This window comes from Panicum virgatum, chromosome 5N (genome assembly GCF_016808335.1).
Source record: "Panicum virgatum strain AP13 chromosome 5N, P.virgatum_v5, whole genome shotgun sequence".
Taxonomy (NCBI): Eukaryota; Viridiplantae; Streptophyta; class Magnoliopsida; order Poales; family Poaceae; genus Panicum; species Panicum virgatum.
Genome location: NC_053149.1, coordinates 66,697,926 through 66,717,527, shown reverse-complemented (window position 1 = coordinate 66,717,527; position 19,602 = coordinate 66,697,926). Strand labels below are relative to the sequence as shown.

General features: G+C 49.4%; 4 protein-coding genes across 9 annotated transcripts; 1 reads left to right on the top strand and 3 right to left on the bottom strand.

The window, feature by feature from the left end:
- Positions 1-784: 784 nt before the first annotated feature.
- On the bottom strand, positions 785-3,646 carry LOC120675590 (BTB/POZ and TAZ domain-containing protein 3-like). The gene is made up of 6 exons (XM_039956789.1): positions 3,491-3,646; positions 2,688-3,057; positions 2,452-2,582; positions 1,958-2,264; positions 1,249-1,565; positions 785-1,110 (listed from the first exon to the last, which is right to left on the bottom strand). The coding sequence occupies exons 2-6, from the start codon at positions 3,027-3,029 to the stop codon at positions 981-983; spliced, it is 1,227 nt and encodes a 408-aa protein (XP_039812723.1). The 5' UTR covers positions 3,030-3,057; positions 3,491-3,646; the 3' UTR covers positions 785-980.
- A 2,762-nt stretch (positions 3,647-6,408) lies between these two features.
- Positions 6,409-9,712, bottom strand: LOC120676373 (integrin-linked protein kinase 1-like). Of its 2 annotated transcripts, XM_039957635.1 has the most exons (12): positions 9,034-9,710; positions 8,861-8,935; positions 8,640-8,744; positions 8,437-8,522; positions 8,234-8,354; positions 8,049-8,128; positions 7,820-7,882; positions 7,567-7,688; positions 7,380-7,465; positions 7,171-7,283; positions 6,913-7,041; positions 6,409-6,714 (listed from the first exon to the last, which is right to left on the bottom strand). In XM_039957635.1, exons 1-12 carry the CDS (start codon positions 9,472-9,474, stop codon positions 6,708-6,710), a joined length of 1,428 nt encoding a protein of 475 aa, XP_039813569.1. In that variant the 5' UTR covers positions 9,475-9,710; the 3' UTR covers positions 6,409-6,707. The 2 variants fall into 2 exon arrangements, with proteins under 2 accessions (XP_039813569.1, XP_039813568.1); XM_039957634.1 differs by lacking the exon at positions 6,409-6,714 and having other exon boundaries at positions 6,721-7,041; positions 9,034-9,712.
- Positions 9,713-11,103: 1,391 nt separating this feature from the next.
- LOC120675168 lies at positions 11,104-13,574 on the bottom strand. Of its 5 annotated transcripts, none has more exons than XR_005675232.1 (5): positions 13,416-13,574; positions 13,015-13,209; positions 12,380-12,933; positions 12,146-12,248; positions 11,104-11,432 (listed from the first exon to the last, which is right to left on the bottom strand). XR_005675232.1 is itself a non-coding variant. In XM_039956268.1 (4 exons), the coding sequence occupies exons 1-4, from the start codon at positions 13,495-13,497 to the stop codon at positions 11,386-11,388; spliced, it is 417 nt and encodes a 138-aa protein (XP_039812202.1). In that variant the 5' UTR covers positions 13,498-13,574; the 3' UTR covers positions 11,104-11,385. The 5 variants fall into 5 exon arrangements, 1 of the variants encoding a protein (XP_039812202.1); XR_005675234.1 differs by having other exon boundaries at positions 12,407-12,933; XR_005675233.1 differs by having other exon boundaries at positions 12,437-12,933.
- A 1,209-nt stretch (positions 13,575-14,783) lies between these two features.
- Positions 14,784-17,552, top strand: LOC120675164 (pectin acetylesterase 5-like). Its single transcript, XM_039956265.1, has 12 exons — positions 14,784-15,150; positions 15,242-15,324; positions 15,570-15,696; positions 15,847-15,926; positions 16,010-16,099; positions 16,178-16,302; positions 16,426-16,486; positions 16,604-16,657; positions 16,750-16,827; positions 16,917-17,022; positions 17,123-17,268; positions 17,376-17,552. Exons 1-12 carry the CDS (start codon positions 14,949-14,951, stop codon positions 17,487-17,489), a joined length of 1,266 nt encoding a protein of 421 aa, XP_039812199.1. The 5' UTR covers positions 14,784-14,948; the 3' UTR covers positions 17,490-17,552.
- Positions 17,553-19,602: the final 2,050 nt, after the last annotated feature.

Here is a 19,602-nt window from a genome sequence, read left to right as displayed (position 1 = left end):
CTCCGTAGTTCTTGATTAGGCTCCTCAAGATCCATTTGTGGGAATTGAGGGTTGTCCGGTGTCATATGATGTATGCCGATTTTTCATGGGCTCTTGTTTTCACCGATAAACCCTATTTATTTTTACTTGGGGTTTGTGCCTCCTCCTCGTCTTCTAGGATTTCTTCTGGAACCTCCTCCAATCCTATAGAATTAGTTAACTTCCTTTTCAGGTGACCACCAAGTAGAAGTTTCATGAAACACCACATTTCTTGAGGTGTGGCATTTTTCTGTGATTGGATCGCAGCATCTCCAACCTTTTCGTGCATCATCATATCCGACAAAGATATACTGAATTGTCTTCTTCTCAAACTTGCTGTTTAGGTGACCAGTCACAAACACGTAGCCGACACAACTAAATACTTTGAGATGGCTTATCACTGACTTCACCTTCCATAGCAACTCATGAGGAGGCTTGAATCCCAGTTTTGGTTGAGATATCCTATTAATGATATAGGCTGTCGTCCTCATACACTCAACCCAAAATCTTTCGGGTACATTTTTAGCATGGAGCATACCTCGATCTGCCTCGTTGTCTTTGCATGCCTTTGCCATCACCTTCGGGTTCATATTGCTAACCGAGCTCTTCTTGAGCATGGCTCTCCAGTCGACTCCGAATCCCATCACGGTGCTGATATTTTTGCCTGTCGTAGCATTGCTGTTCACTGCGGTCCTTGCTGGGTGTTTCCTACTGAGTCTCTTGTACTAAGTTGACGACGTATCAACTTGGATTGACTCACTTGTACTAAGTTTATAACTACTGTATGTATTGGACATATTCAGGGTTACTTTGATGTTTCAAATCTGATGACTTCTCGTTCCATAGCCACTTTTCATGAGGAGCTTTTATTATCACATTACATTACAATTTACAACTCTGCGACCTGCGTTTCTTTTTAATTGCATAGGTGCGCCCTGCCTTTTTAATTGCACAACCTCTTCCTATGTCTCAAACTTTGTCCTTTCAGAGATAAAACCCATGGTTCCTCTGCTCTCCAGCACCTTGCACACCAAAAGGTTCCATTTGGTCTCCTCCTTCCGGCCCAGATGCTGCATTTTCTCCTTGAAATGCCTGCGACGAATCAAGGAGTTATTAAACAGTGCTCTTTTGTTTTCCCTTTTACAATAATGGAACATTACAGCATTGTGTTGTATCATCGAATTGCTACTGCTTGGCAGACAGGACAGCCAAGCCAAGAGATGTGCTCACCTGCAGAGTGGAACCTTGCAGGTGTCTGGAGTGAAACGCATGCGAGAATGCAGCTCAAGGAGCTGCCACATGCGCTTGCAGTTTGCACAGCCACCAGGCACCCGGACGCTGCAGTTTGAGAAGTGGCGCACGAGCAGCTCGATGCCCTTGCAGGCTGGGAACTTGCAGACGGCTGCTCGGCTGCCCTTGAGCGCTTGGTCTCGGGGCCCGATCGTCCTGCATCCGTCTCGGCATATGTGGATTAGAGCTTCCATTGCTTCGTACAGTTGCAGATAGACCTTCTTTTCTTCAATCCTTTTAGCTCTTTCCTGCCTTTCCTGCATCATTTCAGAATTTCAGATTATCAGGGGAAGAAAAAGTTAAAACCACTAGTGCAACTAGTGGTACTGTAGACATGCACATGTGCTGAATGTCTGAATTATTTGTGCCTATGCAAGTTCAGACATAGAGAGCAGGCGTGCACAAATAATAAGAATTAACAGCAAAACATCAAAGATGTGCACCTAAAGAATGGGGTAGAGAACATCGTATAATAAAAACCCTGAAAACTCAAACAGGGTTACATGAAAATCGACAGTCTGAAACTCTGAACTGAACAAACTGAAACGCTGAATGAATAGTTTTTTTTTAGATTCTGAATGATTAGATCTAACAAGGAAAAATATGAAACGATCGAGCCATACTAAGATGATCGTTACCGAGAACTCACTGTCTCAGCTTCGACAAGAGACTCGAGCAACTCCTGTTCCAGGCTCGGGTTGACCCGTCTCATTACTTTCCACCCATCTGTCAGAGAGACAGTCTTGAAATCCCCAAGGATCATACGGGTACAGACGAGGGAGAGCCGGGGCGCGTCACATAATCCGGCAAGTTGCAGGATGTCTACAACGTTGTCAGGTGCAAGGAAATTCCTCTCAAGTTGGTCGATGCAAACCGTCTTCATAGATGAAACCGAGAAAACATGGGAGAGTACAAGCAAGTGCAGAACATGCTTCTTCATCTGTTCCTGCTCAAAACTTCACCAGAGAACACAACATAAATCAAAACTTGCTTACTGAAAAATGCTGATCATACTGAAAAAAGGGGACATATCAGGATCAACAACATTCACTATTTCCAGCTTCAGCAACTGAAAACTGTTTGGGCCCAAAGCTGATTGTTAGAGAACAGTGAATAATCTAAGCAAATAACTAAATTCCATACCGTGAAGAGTAAAGAAATCTGATGAAAACATGGACTGCTTCTGAAGGCGCACCAGAAATTCGGATGCACCGAAAACCATGTTTCAGTTTAGCGTCTTCCAACATAGCTCTCAGAACAGGAGATTTGACACCCTGCAGAAGAGGAAACACATGAAGCTCTTAAACAACACGGAACCCTGATATGCTGCAGGAGTGCGAGGCCCTGTCACATGAAAAGATTCAGAGAAGTGAACTCACAAGAACACAAGAGTGCGACAGAATTTCAGTGCCATCATCTGTGGAAACACGGAGATCAGCCTGGTATCCCTCTAAGAACAACTTGTCCCAGGAATCCAGGACCTCTTCAGGGACACGGCTGCAAGCCTTCGCCTTCCTAGAACTTCTCCGCGCGCCATAAGAAGTTCCAGGCAGCGGAGGCGGATCAGGGGCATTACTGCAGTGAAGCTGAGCATACCGGCGATGATCCGGCACAGCTTTGGTGCCTGCCAAGCTATCGGACTCGAGATGGATTTCCGATGGGCTGTCGATTGCATCGCCCTCCATGAAGAAATCTGAGGAACCCAACTCGAGGCATTCCATCAACTATGCACCCCCTGCTCTGCTTCGACTGTGGAAGGGAAAAACGTTAGCTGAAAATTACTACTGAACTTACTGAAACCGTACTGCAAATTCCTTTTAAAAAAAACTGTACTGCAAATAGTAGTAATTTAATTGTTCAAGGCAGGTTTGGGGACACAGGTAGTAAATAAATGACTACCACCAGCGACAGAAAGCAAAAGCAGAGGCAAATCAATTTGGACTGAAGAATATCGTTCATGGTTTGTCTGCATCCCGTAAAGGAGGGGGGGGGGATTCAGGTTCTTTCTGAAATCTGAGAATTCAGTCAGAAAACCTCCATCGGAAGCCCAGCGAACAAGAAATCGATTGGACCATGGGCAGAATCGAATAAGGTAGCAGAGAGCATTCAAAAAATAAGGTAGCAGAGGCAAGAATCTATCAAAGAGAAACTTGGTGATCAGAAGTCGCAAAAGCGTGCTCACCTGAAACCAGTCTGGGCTCTCGAGTGCAAAACGGCAAAGCCTCTCTGAAAAGAGAGCGAGGACGAGACGTCGAGAAGGAAACGAGCCTCTGAGCCTCACCACCGCGCGTCCGCGTCAGCACTCGAAAGCTTTTAAAGCCTTCCTTCCTACGGGCGCCTCACGCCAATGCGCCTGACAAGTGCCCACATGTCAGTGGCGTCAAACACGAGTGGGCACCCACCCAAGGCTTGGCGAGACCGGGGGAGACGTGAGCCACTGGCACGGAGAAGTGGCGGAGTCCCTCGCGGCGGAATCGGCAAGTAGCCGGACTCAGACGCCGACTCCCGTGTCCTCACGCGGAAAGGAGGCGACACCGAGCCAGTAGCCGCGCGCCACGTGTCGAGGTGCCGGCGCCGCCCAGCAAGCCTGTGTCTGCGCGAGCCGGCAGACAAGAAGGCCCAGCGGGCAGCGGCAGCGCTTGCACACTGCAAGTGGGCCGGAGAAAAGGTGTGGACTACCTTACCTGGATTGCCCTCTGTGTGCTCTGCAGCACCGGAGGGGATGGACTGATGAAGTGACCCTCCATAGATCTGCAGCTCCACATTTTCAGTGGTGATTGGTGAAAAGGAAAGGAAAACATTTTTCATGGAACACTCGAAGTGTCTGCCACTCGAACTAGGCTTGCAATTTCTTCCTCACCTTTCTTTTCCGCTGGTGTTCTGGAGATCTCTGTTTTTGTTTCTTCCGTGCAACAGGGTACCGACCCTCTCCCTGTCATCTTCCACGACAGCGGCGGCACCCGGCGCCGCTGGTGTCATCCACGACATGGCCGCTACAGTTGTCACGACGCGAGGTGTCCACGTCCATGGGGGGCAAGTCGCTACAGTTTGTCGCTCGCCACAGGCCTGATCATGTTCACTAGAAATCAGAGATAGTAGGATGCTAAAGTTTCAGAGCCACGAGTTCCAAGAACTGGATCGAGCAGCCACATCAGCGAACTGAACCGTTCTGATACTGCGATGCGGTCACTGTTCCGTTCGCCGGCCACGCCGACGCCACGACGTCGCGGCCCTCCACCACGAGTTCCGCTGCTGCAGAGTGCAGACTTCAGTGCTGCTACGCTCTCTGCCTTGTCTGAACTCGTGCTCTCTTCACAGTTCACAGGCAGCAGCAGCTGTCAAGGCGAGCGGACCGCGGAGAGCTCGACGCCGCGGCGCTGTCGGCCGGAGGAAGCTAGTATTTGCCTATTTGACCACGAGGCGGCGCCGCGGCGGGGGCATGGTCGCGTGGAGAGAAACGAAGAGCAGGGGAGAAAATGGCGGAGTGGGCAGGGACGCAGGGGTCCCTATGAATCTTGTGCAAGATGGCTAAGCAACTCAAGTATAAAGTCCACTGAAGCCCATCTAACAGTGTATTCAATATTTTACTGAAAAAATATTAAATTAACATTATGAAAATGTTGAACTACAATTTCAAAAATATTGAACAAATCGTTTCAAAATGTTGAACTAATACTTCGAAAATGTTGAACCCTACCTTCTTCTCCGACGCCGGCGGCCGGTGGTGGCGGCCCGGCGAGACGGCGACGCGGGCGCGGTGGCGGAGCTGGCGGCGGCGGAGTAGACTCGCGGCGGAGCAGGAGGAGGTGGCGGCGGAGCAGGCGGTGGGGTGCTCGAAGCAGGCGGGCGGCGACGCGGGGGACGACGGCGGGGCCGCAGGCGCGGCGGTTGTCCAGACCAGGGGAGCGGCGGCGCCGGGACGTCGGGGCCGTGGGGCGCGCATGGGCATCGAGGCCGCGGGGTGGCGTCGCACGGCCGCGGGGCAGCCCCCGGCGGCGGGGTCGCAGGCGTGTCCGGGCCAGGGGCGCGGCGGCGCACGGCCGTCGGGGCCGTGGGGCGGCGGCGCACGGCCGTCGGGCAGCCCCCGGCGGTAGGTGGCGGCGGGCAGTGGGAGGGAGGAGGAAGAAGGAAGAAGGAGGTGGGGATTAGGGTTTAGGTGGGATCCAAGGGTTGCAGTTGATTTGCACGAATCTCAAACACTAGAAGATGATTAGAAAAAAAAACTTCCGGAAGATATATAGGTTCGGCGGGGACGCGGGAGGGGGGGAGGGGGGGACCCTATCCATCTTGTGGAAGATGGTTAAGCAAATCATCTATAAAGCCCATTAAGGCCCAATTCATGTTGAACTAGCATTCGAAAATATTGAACTAGTATTTCGAAAATGTTGAACTAGTATTTCGAAAATGTTGAAGCAGTATTTTAAAAATGTTGAAACTCACATTTTTTCCACATCATCTTCTCCGGTGCCGGCGAGAGCCGGTAACAGCGCCGGAGCTCCATGGCGCGGTGGCGGAGACCAGGGGCGGCAGTGCGCGGAGGCCAGGGGCGGCGGCCATGGCGCGGAGGCGGTCTGGGGCGTCATCGGGCACGGCGGTGGCCGGGGCGCGGCGTCGGCCATGGCGCGGAGGCGGTCGGTCGGAGGCGTCGGCGGGCACGGCGGTGGCCGGGGCGCGGCGTCGGCCATGGCGCGGAGGCGGTCGGTCGGAGGTGTCGGCGGGCACGGCGGTCGGGGCGCGGCGTCGGCCATGGCGCTGTGGCGGGCGGACGCGGCGGCGGCCGGGGGCTGCGGCGGGCGCAGCGGCAAGGTCAGGGGGCGGCGGCGCGGGCTCAGTGGAGGAAGGGCACGGGAGGGGTTAGGGTTGACTGTGTGGATCCAATAGTGGTTGATGTTTGCACGAATCTCAAAAACTGGAAGGTGGATAAGAAAAAAACTTCCTGACAATATATACGATCCACGGGACGCAGGGTGGCAGTTTTGGGCCGCCAGCCTGTCGGCCCACATAGATGGGCCGTACGGCCCAAGGCCACAATGACTCGGCCGAGCGCGTAGTTAAGGTTGGTAATATCAAAAAGAAAAAAAAATCTGCTTCATTATGGTGTATAAAAAGATAGCTGCACTTTCACGATATCTTATTACTTTATGATGAGTTTATATACTAGTATACTACGAATCTACGAGACTAGCAACAACATGTGCATCCTGTTTGACACTGCAGTGAAAGAAAAAGGACGTATACGTGTTGTTTTCTCCAATTTTACTCACAATATGTTACAATTCGTACCAAAAAAACAATCAACATGCCACGTGTTCCTCCACCATAACAACACTCAAGCTTCCCCGGAAGGAGACGCGTTTGCAGCGATATGTACACAAAGAAGGCGTGCAGTGCAGGCCATGTCATTTCCTGTAAAACACAGGGCAACGCAGAGCAAATTTTCAGTCATGGTGTGTTTTCCTTTTTTTTTCTATCCAAGTAAAAATGAATGCTCGTTCACCGAATGAAAGATCCTTTTTTTTACTGAACATTACTGTTCGCAGTTCAGTGTGGATTCTGCTCCTCACTGAGCGGTACTTAATACGCTTAGATCGCCGGAATACAAACCAAATCTTCAGCGACTCCTTCCAGCTCCCTTGCTTGGCGCAGTGGGCGTAGATCTTGTCCAGCCGGATGATGATCTCCGAGAAGGTCGGCCGGCCCATGGCCTGAGGGTGCCAGCATTCCTCGATCAGCCTGCGCAAGACCCGGGGAAGAAGAAGAGCTGTTAGATCATAGATGCAGTGTGCTACTCTGCATTTTGTGAAACGCATGATACTGAACTGTCATGAAAGGGTCCTAGTTTTTCATTGTTTCAGAACTCACGCTTTGAAGTCTTGGGGATAGCCCTTGAGCTTGCCCTTCAGTGATGGCCGCGCCCCCTCGAACCGGATTGAGTGCCCTGAATCCTCCGGCGTTTTCACTATTCCTTCGACCATCTGATGTTTACACCACAAATAATGAATGACTCTAGGCATCTGATGTTTTTTTTTGTCGTCATCGTTGTTCTTTATCTGGAACAGAAATTTACTAACCTCATAGAGGATGAAACCAAACGAATAGGCATCTACGCTTGAGTCAAAAGCTTCATTTCTGTACAGCTCAGGAGCAGTGTGGTAGCCTAAACACAGGAATAGGGAAGTTATCCTTTAATATTTTAGAGCATATTTGCTGTGGAAAAATACAAAACAGATCACAAAAATCCCAAAGTGTCATGCTTACTGAAACTGTCAACAAGAGCCTCGTGATTGATCAATTTCACTTTGTCGGCGCCGACCTTAGACACCCTTGTCACTCCGAATCCCGCAATTTTCAGTTGGCCTCCACTATCCAGGAAGATATTTCTGGCACCTTACCAAGATTCAAATAGTAAAGTACGGGACAACCGTGAAAGACAGCATTTGAATGAAATCTGTAGCCCAAGAAAGCAACAAGAGAGAAGAACAGGCCTAGTTGCTTCATTTCCTCATCTTACTTTGGCTTTAGGTCGCAGTGTATGATGGGGTCCGGTTTGCACTGATGGAGATAGGTCATGCCCCTACACAGTTAAGGCACAACAAGAAACATTATAGTTAGTACCAATGCACATTTCGACATGGATTGTTATCTTTTCCTGAAAGTTCTTAAATTAAAGAGCTAGTACTAGTAGACATGATATGGTGTATATTCAACTCTTGATGGAATCAGATCCAATTAAGAATTACCTGGCAATGTCAAGGCCATATCTTAGAACCTTCTGACCATGTAACTTCCCTTTCTTCTGAATACAGGCGGTTAAGTCTTCCTGAGTTTTAAAGGGGTAAAAAAGAAAGACGTCAATCCATCCGAGAATTACCGAAGATGTTGAGATTTTAATTTTTTCCATAGTAAAAAAAGTATGTGCTATTACCTCTTCATGAAGTTCAGACACAATCATCATAGGTATGTGCTGTGTCACGGCTCCGACGAACTGAACAACATTAGGGTGCCGGACCTTCTCCAGTACAGTCAGCTCATGCCTGAAAGAGTTTCTGCAACAAAAAGAAGAGTAGATTTTTGTAAAAGAAATATTCTTTGGTAATTGAGCACAGAAATACTCCATTTGCATCTTACGCAGCTTCTTGATCGGAGCAGCCTTCTCTGTCAAGTATTTTTACGGAAACCTTGGTGCCATTCCATTTCGCAATGTGGTACACGCCCTGTTCAATGTGTCATTAGTCAACTCCCCCCTTATCTCACTAGCGTCACATTCCGTTCTTGAAGAAATATTTGAGTAATTAACAAAAGTTGTAGCATATTGGAAGGATAAATTTCACCGGTGTAACATCGTAGCCTCGCCGGAATTGGACCTCGCCGGGGTTCAGCTCGTACTCCGGTACCTCGCCGGGGGTCGATGCCATCATCGGCGTCCTCTTGTTCTTCTGCAGAAACGATCACAGAGCAGCGGATGAACAGCGAATAGGCTGATGCCGTGCCACGTTGGCGAGTTGACCACCAAATAGAAGTACCGGACCAGCTGACGTGGCTAGAGAGATACCGGAATCTTCGCGCCATAGGCTTTCAAGAGATCGTAGACCCCAGAGTGGCCATAGAACTTGGCATCAGCTACTGCCTATGATCGGGCAAGCCAAGGAAACCGTCAATTCGATCATCATCCGGTGCAAAATCATGGCGGAGATCGCCGGCCGGTTGGCCCGCGCAGCCGCTCACCGTGCTGCCCCAGCGGTCGCGCGCGTCGATGTTGGCCTTCCAGTTGAGCAGAACGCGGACGACGTCGCGGCGGCCCTCACAGGCGGCGATGTGCAGCGCGGTGCGGCCGTCGAGGTTGATGCTGTTGACATCGACGCCGCTCCGCAGCAGGCCCTCGACCCCCAGCGCGTCGCCTTGGCACGCGAAGAAGAGGAGCTGCATGGTGGCGTCCAGGTTGTCCGGCACGGCGAGCTCCTCCGCCGACGACCCCACGGGGCTCTGGCTCCGGCCGCGCCGCCGGTTCGGGTCCATGGACGACTGCCGCCCGAACAGGAACCGGCTGGTGGCCCGCCCCGTCCGCGGGGACTCCAGCGACGCCTGCCGCCGGAGCTCCGCGTTGTGCTTCATGGAGCCGCCGGAGACCTGCCGGTGCAGCGCCACCTTCATGCCGTTCGCCGCCATATCCGATCCGAGGTCTTTGCAGGTACGATCAGTGCATCCGGGAACGGGGATTCCGACGGCGGATCGGGGTCCCCCGAGGCACGAGAAAGTGCGCCGGAGAGCCCCGCGGGGATCGAGACCTTTGGCGGCAAGCTCGCCTCGTGAACCAAGGAGAGGAAGAGGAGAAAGAGGGAGATGGCGAGCGGAGGGGAGTGAAGAGCGGGAGCCTCCCGTTTCCCGCGGGGCGAGGGGAAGCTAAAGTTAGCTACACTTATAACGCGGGCAAGATGAAATCCTTTGGCGCGTTTTTTTTTTTTCGTTAAGAAAAATGGTAACGGTCATAGTCAGGAAAGGTAGCTGAAATAGAGTACGGAAGTGAGGTAGTACATATGGCTGTCACCAGCTCGGATGTCCAACAAAAACTTTTTTAGTTTTAACTGAACTGTTTTCATTTTTCTTTGCAAAAGGAAAAATGAGAAGACCCAGGCACACTAATATCTTTGCTTCGCAAGAATGGAATAGCTGTTGTTTTCATGCATTACTTTGAAGCTGAAGTGTTAACAACCAGGCACATTTCTCTTGAAAAGTGGGCACATCTTTTTCACATGATTACCAGACGGTGATCTTTAAACGAAAATTTGGACACGTGCTGTTGTTGCCAAACTGACAAGCAGTACTGCCAATCGGCGGCTTGTGGAAACAACACTTGATCCGTAATTTATTCATTATTGAGGTACTGCTAACTGCATTCATGCTGACCTTTTCCTTTTCAGAAAGACCAAGGGGAAGTGGAGTTATGCTTGATGCACACCACTGGTACATTCTCAATCTGACTAAATAGAAAGTGAAAATTAAGTTCCTCCTAGAACAATCTTTTTGAATCCTTGTCAGGTTTCCATGCAAAAACTTTCAGTTCAATTTAGATTTTCCAAATACTTAGTAACATCTTTCAGTACAATTGCCCGAAAAATGTGGTCGGATGCCGATCTTCTCCCATAACTGTTGCCTCTCGCACAGACAGCGACGGCTATCTTCCACACGCACACAGGGGGGCAGACCTCCACCGCACGTACGTCGGCACGTCGACGCGCTTTAGCTCCGGGCACGAGCACGAATTGGGACGACGGCGTCGCGCCGGCGCGTGCCTTCCGCTTCCGCCTGGTCGCCGAGGGACGACAGTGATGCTGCCAACGGCACCGATCGCGATCCCGTGCCAAGTGCCAAGAAGAGGGCCGGCCCCCCTGTGTCTCACACGAGCTTTTGGGCGCTCGGGCTCGGGCCGGTCCTCGTCGCCGTCGACGACCGAGTCACGGCGGCATGGCACCATGGATCGATCCGCAGCAGCATGCCCCGTCCTGATCCCAGACGCCCGTGCTCTGCGCTGGACAGCTCAAAAGCTGCCTCGTGCTGCAAGGGGAAGCTTTCTCTTCGTGCCTGATGGAGTAGAGAAGGGAAGAGAGGTGGTGTATACAGTATGCAAGATCACATCGTCGTCTAAGCAACTGCACGTGCAGGATACTTGTGCTGTTTGAACTGGTCTTGCTTGTCCTTGATTTCAGGGATCTGCTGCCATTCCTTTGCCGGGAAATGCGCATCGATCAAGCTCGCACAGTTTTTCTTTTCCTCCGCGTCCACAATGCACCATTGCAATAATTTAACATACCTCCTCTCTAGCTTTTGAGATCAATTCCTATATGGTTTTCATGTTATCACTAACTAGCAAATATTCATGAGGAAAATACGACTTCCCCATTGGACCCAAAGCATGACTAATTTGTTAATCCAAACTGCAGAAACGGTGATGCTAATTCCAAACTCATGTCAACATTTCATAGATCACATGGCATAACTCAGCATCTGGTAACATATAGTAGCATCTAGGAGAGTCTTCTTAATCCAAACTTGTAGAAGTTACTTGCAGTAGGTGATCCGTCAAAGCCCTTCAACTCCATGGAAATGTGAGTGTTCTAGACCTGAAACTGCAACGACAAAAAAAATGTCAGCTTCTACAAACAGTATGAAAGAACAAGCAATATGAAAGAATTTACTGCATTTAGCATAAACAAAGGTAAACAGGAAGCTATGACAGTCCATCTAAATAGTCCCTTGACTTGAGAAATTAAAAATAGTACATAACAAGGCATCACTAGAATCAACTCGTGCTTAAGAAAACAAAAGAAAAGGCAAACATGGCACCAAATTGTCCACATCCATGGTTTCCAGTTGCCACCATGACTAATATTCAGATGGAATTAGCATAGCAGGACTCTGTTCATATGGATGGCAAAATCTTGGGACGTCAACGCCACAAACGCTTACCATAGCACATAAATCAGAAAAAAGGAAAAGAAGGCTCAAAAACAGCCAAGGAGTTGCAAAATATGACATCAACAGTTTAGCACCAAGAGACGTCAGCAGGTAAGTGGTAACTCAAGTGACAGCACCTAAGAAAGAATAGTATCACTTATAGAACAGACAACTGGAACTGATATTTTTCCAAGTGAAAATAGAGACAAGGAGCAACACCATATAGCAGGTTTTGTTAGTAAGAGTTCTTGTCACTTGTATATACTCACATCTGTGTGTAGGTAACACATTTCATATCTAGGTCACTTACTGAAAACCATAGAAAAGTGTTATCGAATGACTTCAAATTGTGGGTCATGTTTCTATTCAAGGAGAGACAACGTACCTTGATAAAGAATGTCACTTCCACTAGTATATTGTATATAAGTTTTGTCTTTGTCACAGATAGCATCCAAGATAGGCCAATCCATCAAGGTGAACAACCGGATCTGCAAATAAAAAGATAAAGTTAATCAAAGCTTAAATGAAGCTAGTCAGAGTTACCTTTACTGAATTCATTTCTATAGCACAAATCATGTGAATGAAGTGAGCCTACATCATGAATGAGATTGATTCTTACAACTCAGATTGCATTCAGATTGAGTACCCAAGGAAATCAGGTGTCAGGCATGTTTACCATTCAGTTTCGTCAGATAAGAAGTCGGCATGCTGCATACCCCTTTGCGCGGCTTCGACGACGACTGTCTGATGTTCATCCAAGGACTGCACCTCGCCTGAATGTTAAACACTGTTCTCCTTGTGTAATTCTTGTTTAGCTTAATGATCTCGCCACATGTATTTAGGCACAGATCGGCTTCGACCCTGGACATGTTGGGAAAAGTACTCGTAACCCTTAGATAGAACTTAGCGTAGCTGTAGTCATTTGCCCGTCTCCCTGGCGGCGTATCTGTATCTGAGGAACTTCAGCTTGACCTCCGTAGAGGCTCAGCTCTGAATTCTATCAATCGAGTACTTGCCCTCGTGAATTTGCTGTTCTGTTCTTTTGTTCCATCGATTTCCCTTTTTGCGTTCTCGGATCTGAGGATCCTGACATCAGGGCTATCCAGACAAGGATGTGCTAGTTCACATCGGAAAACAGAATTTGCTTTCTCGGGTCAAAACTCAATAGACCATCTGGAACAAAAGGGTGAACATGATACCTCAGATACATTTTAAGCAATAGCAGAGAACTTCAGAGCTAGTTGTAGTAATTACCGTGGTCGCCCACTTCCCGCGTCCGAGGTCGAGGTGGTGCAACCAGGAAAGAAGCCGACGGAGGGGCCGGCCGCCGCCGGGGCTGCTGCTACTTCCAGGCGGCGAACGCGAAGGAGAGGGCCGCGGCGTCGGGCAGCATGTCGTCGTCGGCCACAGCGACATGGACGACGACGCTGCGGCGAGATCTGGTGGCACCTTGCAACCGATGAGAAGGAAAACTCAAACACAAAAAGAGACATCAAAGGCATAGTAGAATCGATGAGAAGGAAAACTCAAACACAAAAAGAGACATCAAAGGCCGAGGAATGATGAAGGGGGAGCCAAGAACCCTAGCGGAGGGAGAGAAGAGGAGCACGAAGGGGAGAGCGAGGGTATCACCGGCAAGGCCGTGTCGTCCTCACCTCGGAACCGAGCCGTCAGTGCCCCACCGTGCCGCTGCACCGTCGCCTCGCACGCCGTCGCCTGCCCCTCTCCGTGCGCCATCGCCCACGAGCGCGCCGGCGCGTCGATCCGGATTGGATCCGGAGGGTGGGAGGTGGGGAATGAAACCGGGCCGGAATGGAGGGGAAGGAGGCCGAACCGAGCCCGTTTCCATTCCGGGTCATCCAAAACGAACGACGGTTTTAGCCCAGACCTGGTTACAAACCGGGCCACTTCGTTCCCGCCGGATTGGAGGCCGTTCCGGGCCGGATTGGAGCAACCGAACGAGGCCTCACGGACCGTGTAGGGTCCATCGCGGATGAGAATTCCGTGTAGGCCTCCGCACAAGCTGCGAACTGATCCGAGCCACCTCGATCTGGGCCGATCTTTCTCTCGATCCGGCGGTCCTGCATCTCTCGACTACAACAGCCAGAAGAACGAAGAAGGTTTGGTTCGTGTTGGTCCCCTCCCCGCGCGGCATTTCGCAGGTTTCCACCCGGAACCCGGCCGTCAGTTGCGAGCCTGGCAGTTGCAGTTGAGGACGCATGAGAAAAATTCAAACTTTGTTTAGATGTTTTGTGTAAAGTTTTTAAAATACAATCTTTGCACATTTGAAATATTAAACATAGATTGATCACAAAAACTAATTACAGAACTCATATGTAAACTACGAGATAAATTTATTAAAACTAATTAATTCATTATTAGCATATGTTTACTGTAGCAATTTATTATCTAATTATGATATAATTAGACTCATTAGATTCGTCTCGTAATTTACTCGCAAACTATGCAATTAGTTTTTTATTTTGTCTAAATTTAATACTCCAAGATAATTTTGAATTTTGCATCTAAATAAGACCTTTGTCACTTGCCGCATTGATTGTGATGTCAGCCTGACATTGTTTTTGTTTTTTTCGAAAGGTAGCCTGACGCTGTTTTAGAGACAAAGGCCCCGTTTGATTTGTGCTGTGCTAGTGAATAGTAATATTTTGATCGCTAATTACGGTGTCAAACAAAGCCAGTTTACAAAACCAACTTTAGAACCCCGCGCTAGTGACCCTGAAGAATCTAACGAGGCCTTTGACCGCGCGATTAGAGAATATTTACTGTAACATCACTGTAGCAAATCATTGATTAATTACCATTGCTGCGAAAAGGTACACCATTTCTGAAAAGATTTTATAAATAGACTTCATTTAGTACATCATGCATTCGAGATTCTTTTGTAGAATAGAATGGAATGGAAGGAAACAAACGAGGGCCACAAGCAGTCACCTACCGTGCATAGTTCCGTACAAAATGATGTCTTAGCCGGGTTTTTTTATTCAGTTCGAATCTCAGGTATGATGTGCGAACGGGTCAATTGGGATTCAGAAATGCCTGCTGCAGGTCCGCAGTTCAGCCCTCGCCCCTCAGTGATGCAATCCCGTTCCATCCCGGGCGTTGACAACCTCGTTTCCACGACGCCATAACTACCCCGGCGTTGTGGCCGCTCTTGGCTGCAGCACGCGATGGCCATGGGGACCGCGCCACGGACGCCGCTCGTCTCGCAGCGTCGACAAGGCTTCGCTATCGTCTCGGCGGCGGCGCCATGGTTCATCCCGCTCCTGGCCGTGGCAGCCTTGTCCTCCTCGTCGGTGGCGGCGGCGGCGGCGGGCTCTCCGGAGGTCGTCGAGCTGACCCTCCTCGCAAACGCTCGGGAGAAGGGCGCGGGTATTCGCCTAACCATTTCGCTTCACTCCTTCCGTTGGTTTGTCGTCTGCAGTATCCGGGGTTCTTGATTGCGTACGTGTTCACGTTACAGTTTGCTTGGACGGTAGCCCACCTGGTTACCACCTCCAGAGAGGCTTCGGCTCCGGAGAACACAGCTGGATCGTCAATCTTGAGGTGACCAGTCAATCCTCGTGTTTGTGCATGTGTATGTGCGTAAATTGTTGAAAAAACCCGTCAAAAGAATTGTTGAAAATTTTGAATTGAAAGTCTGCGATGAACGCTATGCTTCTTTCTAGCATGATTTCTTTTTAAAAAAAAGGCTCAATGCAGTATCATTATTGATCCCAAATGATTATGAATAAAAAATAGATTCAATGCAGTATCACTATTGATCTCAAATGATTATGAATAAAACTCAGGGTGGTGCTTGGTGCAACACCACAGAAGATTGCTCCGACCGCAAAACGACCGACCTCGGTTCATCTATGTTCATGAAAGAAATAGAGTTTGAGGGGATACTCAGCAACAACCGCTCACAAAATCCTTGTACGTAAATACAGATGCTCCCTATCATTATGCCTGTTTCAGAGAGCATAACTCAATATGGATCCTCTATTGATTGGACTAATGTTTTGATGCTTCTCATGCCTGCTCAATGGGCTTTGTACGAATTCAATTCAACGGGTGCATGATCAGATTTCTACAACTGGAATAAAGTTGACATAAGGTACTGTGACGGAGGATCATTTGCTGGGGATGCTGAGGGCAAAGATCGGGTGAACATTCTTCTGTGAATTCTGATTTGAGCCGCCTGCCAATCTTCATTACTCAAACTGATGGTGTAACGCCGTTGATGCAGAATGGAACAAAACTTTTCTTCAGAGGATTGCGCATCTGGGAAGCAGTCGTCGACGAACTCATGGGGAAAGGACTGGCTACTGCTAAACAGGTTGACTGAGCATTTGATTTTGCATGTTCTGTCTAACCACGGCTTGTGAGCAGAGCCATGTCCAACGTCATTTTTCAGGCCTTGCTTTCAGGTTGTTCCGCTGGTGGTCTTGCTGCCCTACTGCACTGCGATGATTTCCGTGTACGATTCCCTCAGGAGATTCCAGTAAAATGCCTCTCGGATGCTGGATTCTTTCTTGATGCGTAAGGCTTCGAATACTAGCGTGGCTCTATGCATCATTGGTTGATGTACTGGCTAGGATAGTGACCTTTGAAAACTAGCATTGCACTTTTCCTGAATTAAGTACCATTTTCTTTCTGCCACAGAAAGGATTTGTCAGGGGAAAGGTTAATGCGGTCGATCTTCAGTGGAGTTGTTCAACTTCAGGTTATCTGAAAAAAATCGTTGATTTCCTCAACATCAGGCTTTTTTTTTAAAAAAAAAAGGGATGCATGGCACCAACCTAAGTGTTTTCTGAGTTATTTTTTATGAATATTTTCCCAGAATGTTAGAAAAGTTTTGCCCAGGGACTGCATTGCAGAGAAGGATCCAACAGAGGTAGTTTGCTCATTATATATAGGAGGAATTCACTTCTGGATGTATATGCTGCCAAGTTCTCTCCATTTGCTAACACATGTTCTTTGCTCTAGTGTTTCTTTCCTGCTGAGCTTATTAAGAGTATCAGCACTCCCACATTTATTCGGAACTCCGGTTATGATTCATATCAGGTAATCACAGTCTTCGTTATTTTCCTTCCACACCTTTCACCTGGCTAAAAATCCTAACTGCTCTAGATGTATATGCTGCTTCTTTCTAGGTAGGAAATATTGTGGCGCCAGGCGGGTCTGATCCCGGACAGTCATGGGCGAGTTGCAAAGCTGACATTCGAAACTGTACTTCCACCCAAATTGAGGCACTGCATGGTTAGCCTGAAAACTAGCCTGTCCGACTAGGTTTTCTACCGTCGTCTGATGGCTACCATGTGAACTAGTTTTTCTTCTCCATGCATGCACCATGCTGTAGGATTCAGGAAGGAACTTGTCGAGGCATTGGAGGTTGCTCGACACAAGAGGGACTGGGGGCTGTTCATCGATTCATGCTTCAACCACTGTCAGACGCCATTCAGAATCTCATGGCATTCGCCGATCTCCCTGAGACTTGGTAATAAGGTGAGGTTTTGTGCAAATCACTTTACTGCAAGCTAATTTTTTCTCTGCCTCTTCTTTGACCTGGACTAATTTGTTTTGATTTCGATTTCATTTTTTTAACGGAACAGACGATCGCCGAAGCTGTCGCGGACTGGTACATTGGTGGAGGCCATGGAGTAAAAGAGATTGACTGCGAGTATCCATGTATTAACCCCACGTGTAGCAGTCAGCTCGACCTGTGACAGAAACGATACAGAAAAAAATAAACAGACAATAACAGCCTTGAATTCCAAGGTTTACACGAACGCTTGAGTGACATCTCACATTCGCCAGTTCTGACCTCCGCCACCACAAAATCTTTGCCGACTCTGCATATGCGTGCGTGAATCTCGGTGCAAACCCAATTGCATTCTTTTTTTTTCTTAACAAACCCAGCGGAGAAACCAGCCGAGAGCATCCGATTATATTAAAAAGAAAAATAAATTTAGACTGGGCAAAATAAAAATAATATCAACAAGTTAGATTGGAACATCAACTCGCTGCAACACACCAACGCACTACTCGCTCGCACTCAACTCAAACAAACAACATCGTCCGTTTGGATTGGGACATCAAACGGGTCTTTCTCAACTCAACCTAGTCAGATTGGAACATCAACACGAGCCTCAATATAGTTCCGCTCGGTCGAATTGGGATATCGACCCGAGGCTCCACGAGTCTGCCCGACGGGATTGAGATATCAATCCGAGCCACCACACAACCAACAACACAAACTGTTTTTTTAATTTTTTGTATGTTAATTTTGCTTTTTATTCGGGATAGGGTCGGGTGGCACCAATTGAGGAGAAACTTACCCAACATCGGCTGAGATGGTTTGGACATGTCCAACGAAGGCCTCCTGAGGCGCCGGTGCGTAATGGGGTTCTTGAGCTGGTCGATAATGTAAAGAGGGGTAGAGGTAGACCTAAACTGATGTGGGATGAGTCGGTTAAGAGAGACCTTAAGGATTGGAATATCTCTAAAGAGATAGCTTTGGATAAGAGCGCTTGGAGACTAGCTATCAATATGCCTGAACGTTGAACTTATTTCTTTCGGGTTTCATCTCTAGCTTGGGAAAAAAAGTCTATGTTGTTGTTGTTGTTATATATTAGTTTTGCTTTTAAGTGAAAAGGAAAAGAAAGAAATTAAGAAAGAAAAGCACCCTTTCGGAAGTAGCCACTGCCGAAGCAAGCGTCCTTGCTGGAATTGCACATCGCCCACCGCAGAGCAGAGATGCCCGACGTCGCCTTTAGGAAGGCCATGATGCTCATGCTCATGACACCATTGACACTGTCCTAAGAAGGGATGTGTTTTCACCAACATCACCAAAGTGAAACGAAAATGGCTGGTAGAACCAGCCCCACCACTATGGCGCTGCTGGGAGCCTCGCACGACCGCAATCAACGACGCCACGATGACGAACCTGACATACGCCTAAGCAAACAGTTGTTAACCACGCCATGGTAGCGCTGCCGAAACACCGTCGCACAGATCGCGATGTTTGTGCTAAGGCTGGATACCGAGCCGGCTTGGCTCGGCTCGGCTCAACTCGAGCTGGCTCGTTATGATAACGAGCTGGCTCGGCTCGGCTCGATAACAGAGCGAGCCAAAACCTTGGCTCGGCTCGGCTCGTTTGCCAGCTCGAGCCGGCTCGTTCAGCTCGTGAGCTAGCTCGGGGGCCAGGAGCAACACGTGAACCTGTGAACAGGAGCGGCACGCTGGACCGCCGGCCGCGATGCGGAGCCTGGGGGCGGACGTGCGGCGCTCGGCCGCAGGCTGCCGTCTGCCCTCTTTGCCCGCTGGGCGGCTGGGGAGCGTTGGAACCTGGAGGCGAGGAGGTTCGGGGCGGAGCCACTGGCCGTGGTGCCGAGCCTGGGGGCGCAGGTCGTGGTACGACGATGGGCCTGCTGCGGGGAGCGCTGGAGGCGACGAGTTTGGGGCGGTCGGGCAGGGCTGCTGGACGCGGTGCCGGAGGGGGGGCGCTGGCACACTCTATGCGCCGGTGCACGCGACGTTGGGTTGCCGGCCAGCCAGGGAGTGCATGAGGTGAGGAGGGACGGGGCGGAAGGACCGCGGGCCACAGCAGGTCGGCTGCTAGCGGTGCCGTGCTCCAGTGCAGATCCGGAGGGGAGGGTGGTCGGTCGTGCAGTGGCCGGGGGCAGGGCCAGGGGGCATCACGGGAGGGAGATGTTGGGGTTGAGAGACTGAGAGATTGAGAGAGAAAGCTAAAGAGAGAGAGAGCCAGAGAGAGTTAGAGCTTGTTTGGGCTCGCGAACCAGCTCGAGCTGGCTCGTTAATGAGCCGACCTAAATACTT

Coding starts and splice junctions, on each gene's coding strand:
- LOC120675590 (XM_039956789.1), bottom strand. CDS start 3,029: ATGGAATGCCTCGAGTTGGGTTCCTCAGATTTCTTCATGGAGGGCGAT. Junction 2,583..2,687: donor TGTCGCACTCTTGTGTTCTT/GTGAGTTCACTT, acceptor CCTCTTCTGCAG/GGTGTCAAATCTCCTGTTCT. Junction 1,566..1,957: donor CTCTTGTCGAAGCTGAGACA/GTGAGTTCTCGG, acceptor GAAATGATGCAG/GAAAGGCAGGAAAGAGCTAA.
- LOC120676373 (XM_039957634.1), bottom strand. CDS start 9,474: ATGGCGGCGAACGGCATGAAGGTGGCGCTGCACCGGCAGGTCTCCGGC. Junction 8,745..8,860: donor CCTATGGCGCGAAGATTCCG/GTATCTCTCTAG, acceptor TCGTTTCTGCAG/AAGAACAAGAGGACGCCGAT. Junction 8,523..8,639: donor GAGGCTACGATGTTACACCG/GTGAAATTTATC, acceptor CACATTGAACAG/GGCGTGTACCACATTGCGAA.
- LOC120675168 (XM_039956268.1), bottom strand. CDS start 13,497: ATGGCGCACGGAGAGGGGCAGGCGACGGCGTGCGAGGCGACGGTGCAG. Junction 13,200..13,415: donor ACTGACGGCTCGGTTCCGAG/GTGAGGACGACA, acceptor AGGTGCCACCAG/ATCTCGCCGCAGCGTCGTCG. Junction 11,433..12,145: donor AAGTGACATTCTTTATCAAG/GTACGTTGTCTC, acceptor TTGTCGTTGCAG/TTTCAGGTCTAGAACACTCA.
- LOC120675164 (XM_039956265.1), top strand. CDS start 14,949: ATGGCCATGGGGACCGCGCCACGGACGCCGCTCGTCTCGCAGCGTCGA. Junction 15,325..15,569: donor GCTGGATCGTCAATCTTGAG/GTGACCAGTCAA, acceptor AATAAAACTCAG/GGTGGTGCTTGGTGCAACAC. Junction 16,100..16,177: donor GACTGGCTACTGCTAAACAG/GTTGACTGAGCA, acceptor GTCATTTTTCAG/GCCTTGCTTTCAGGTTGTTC.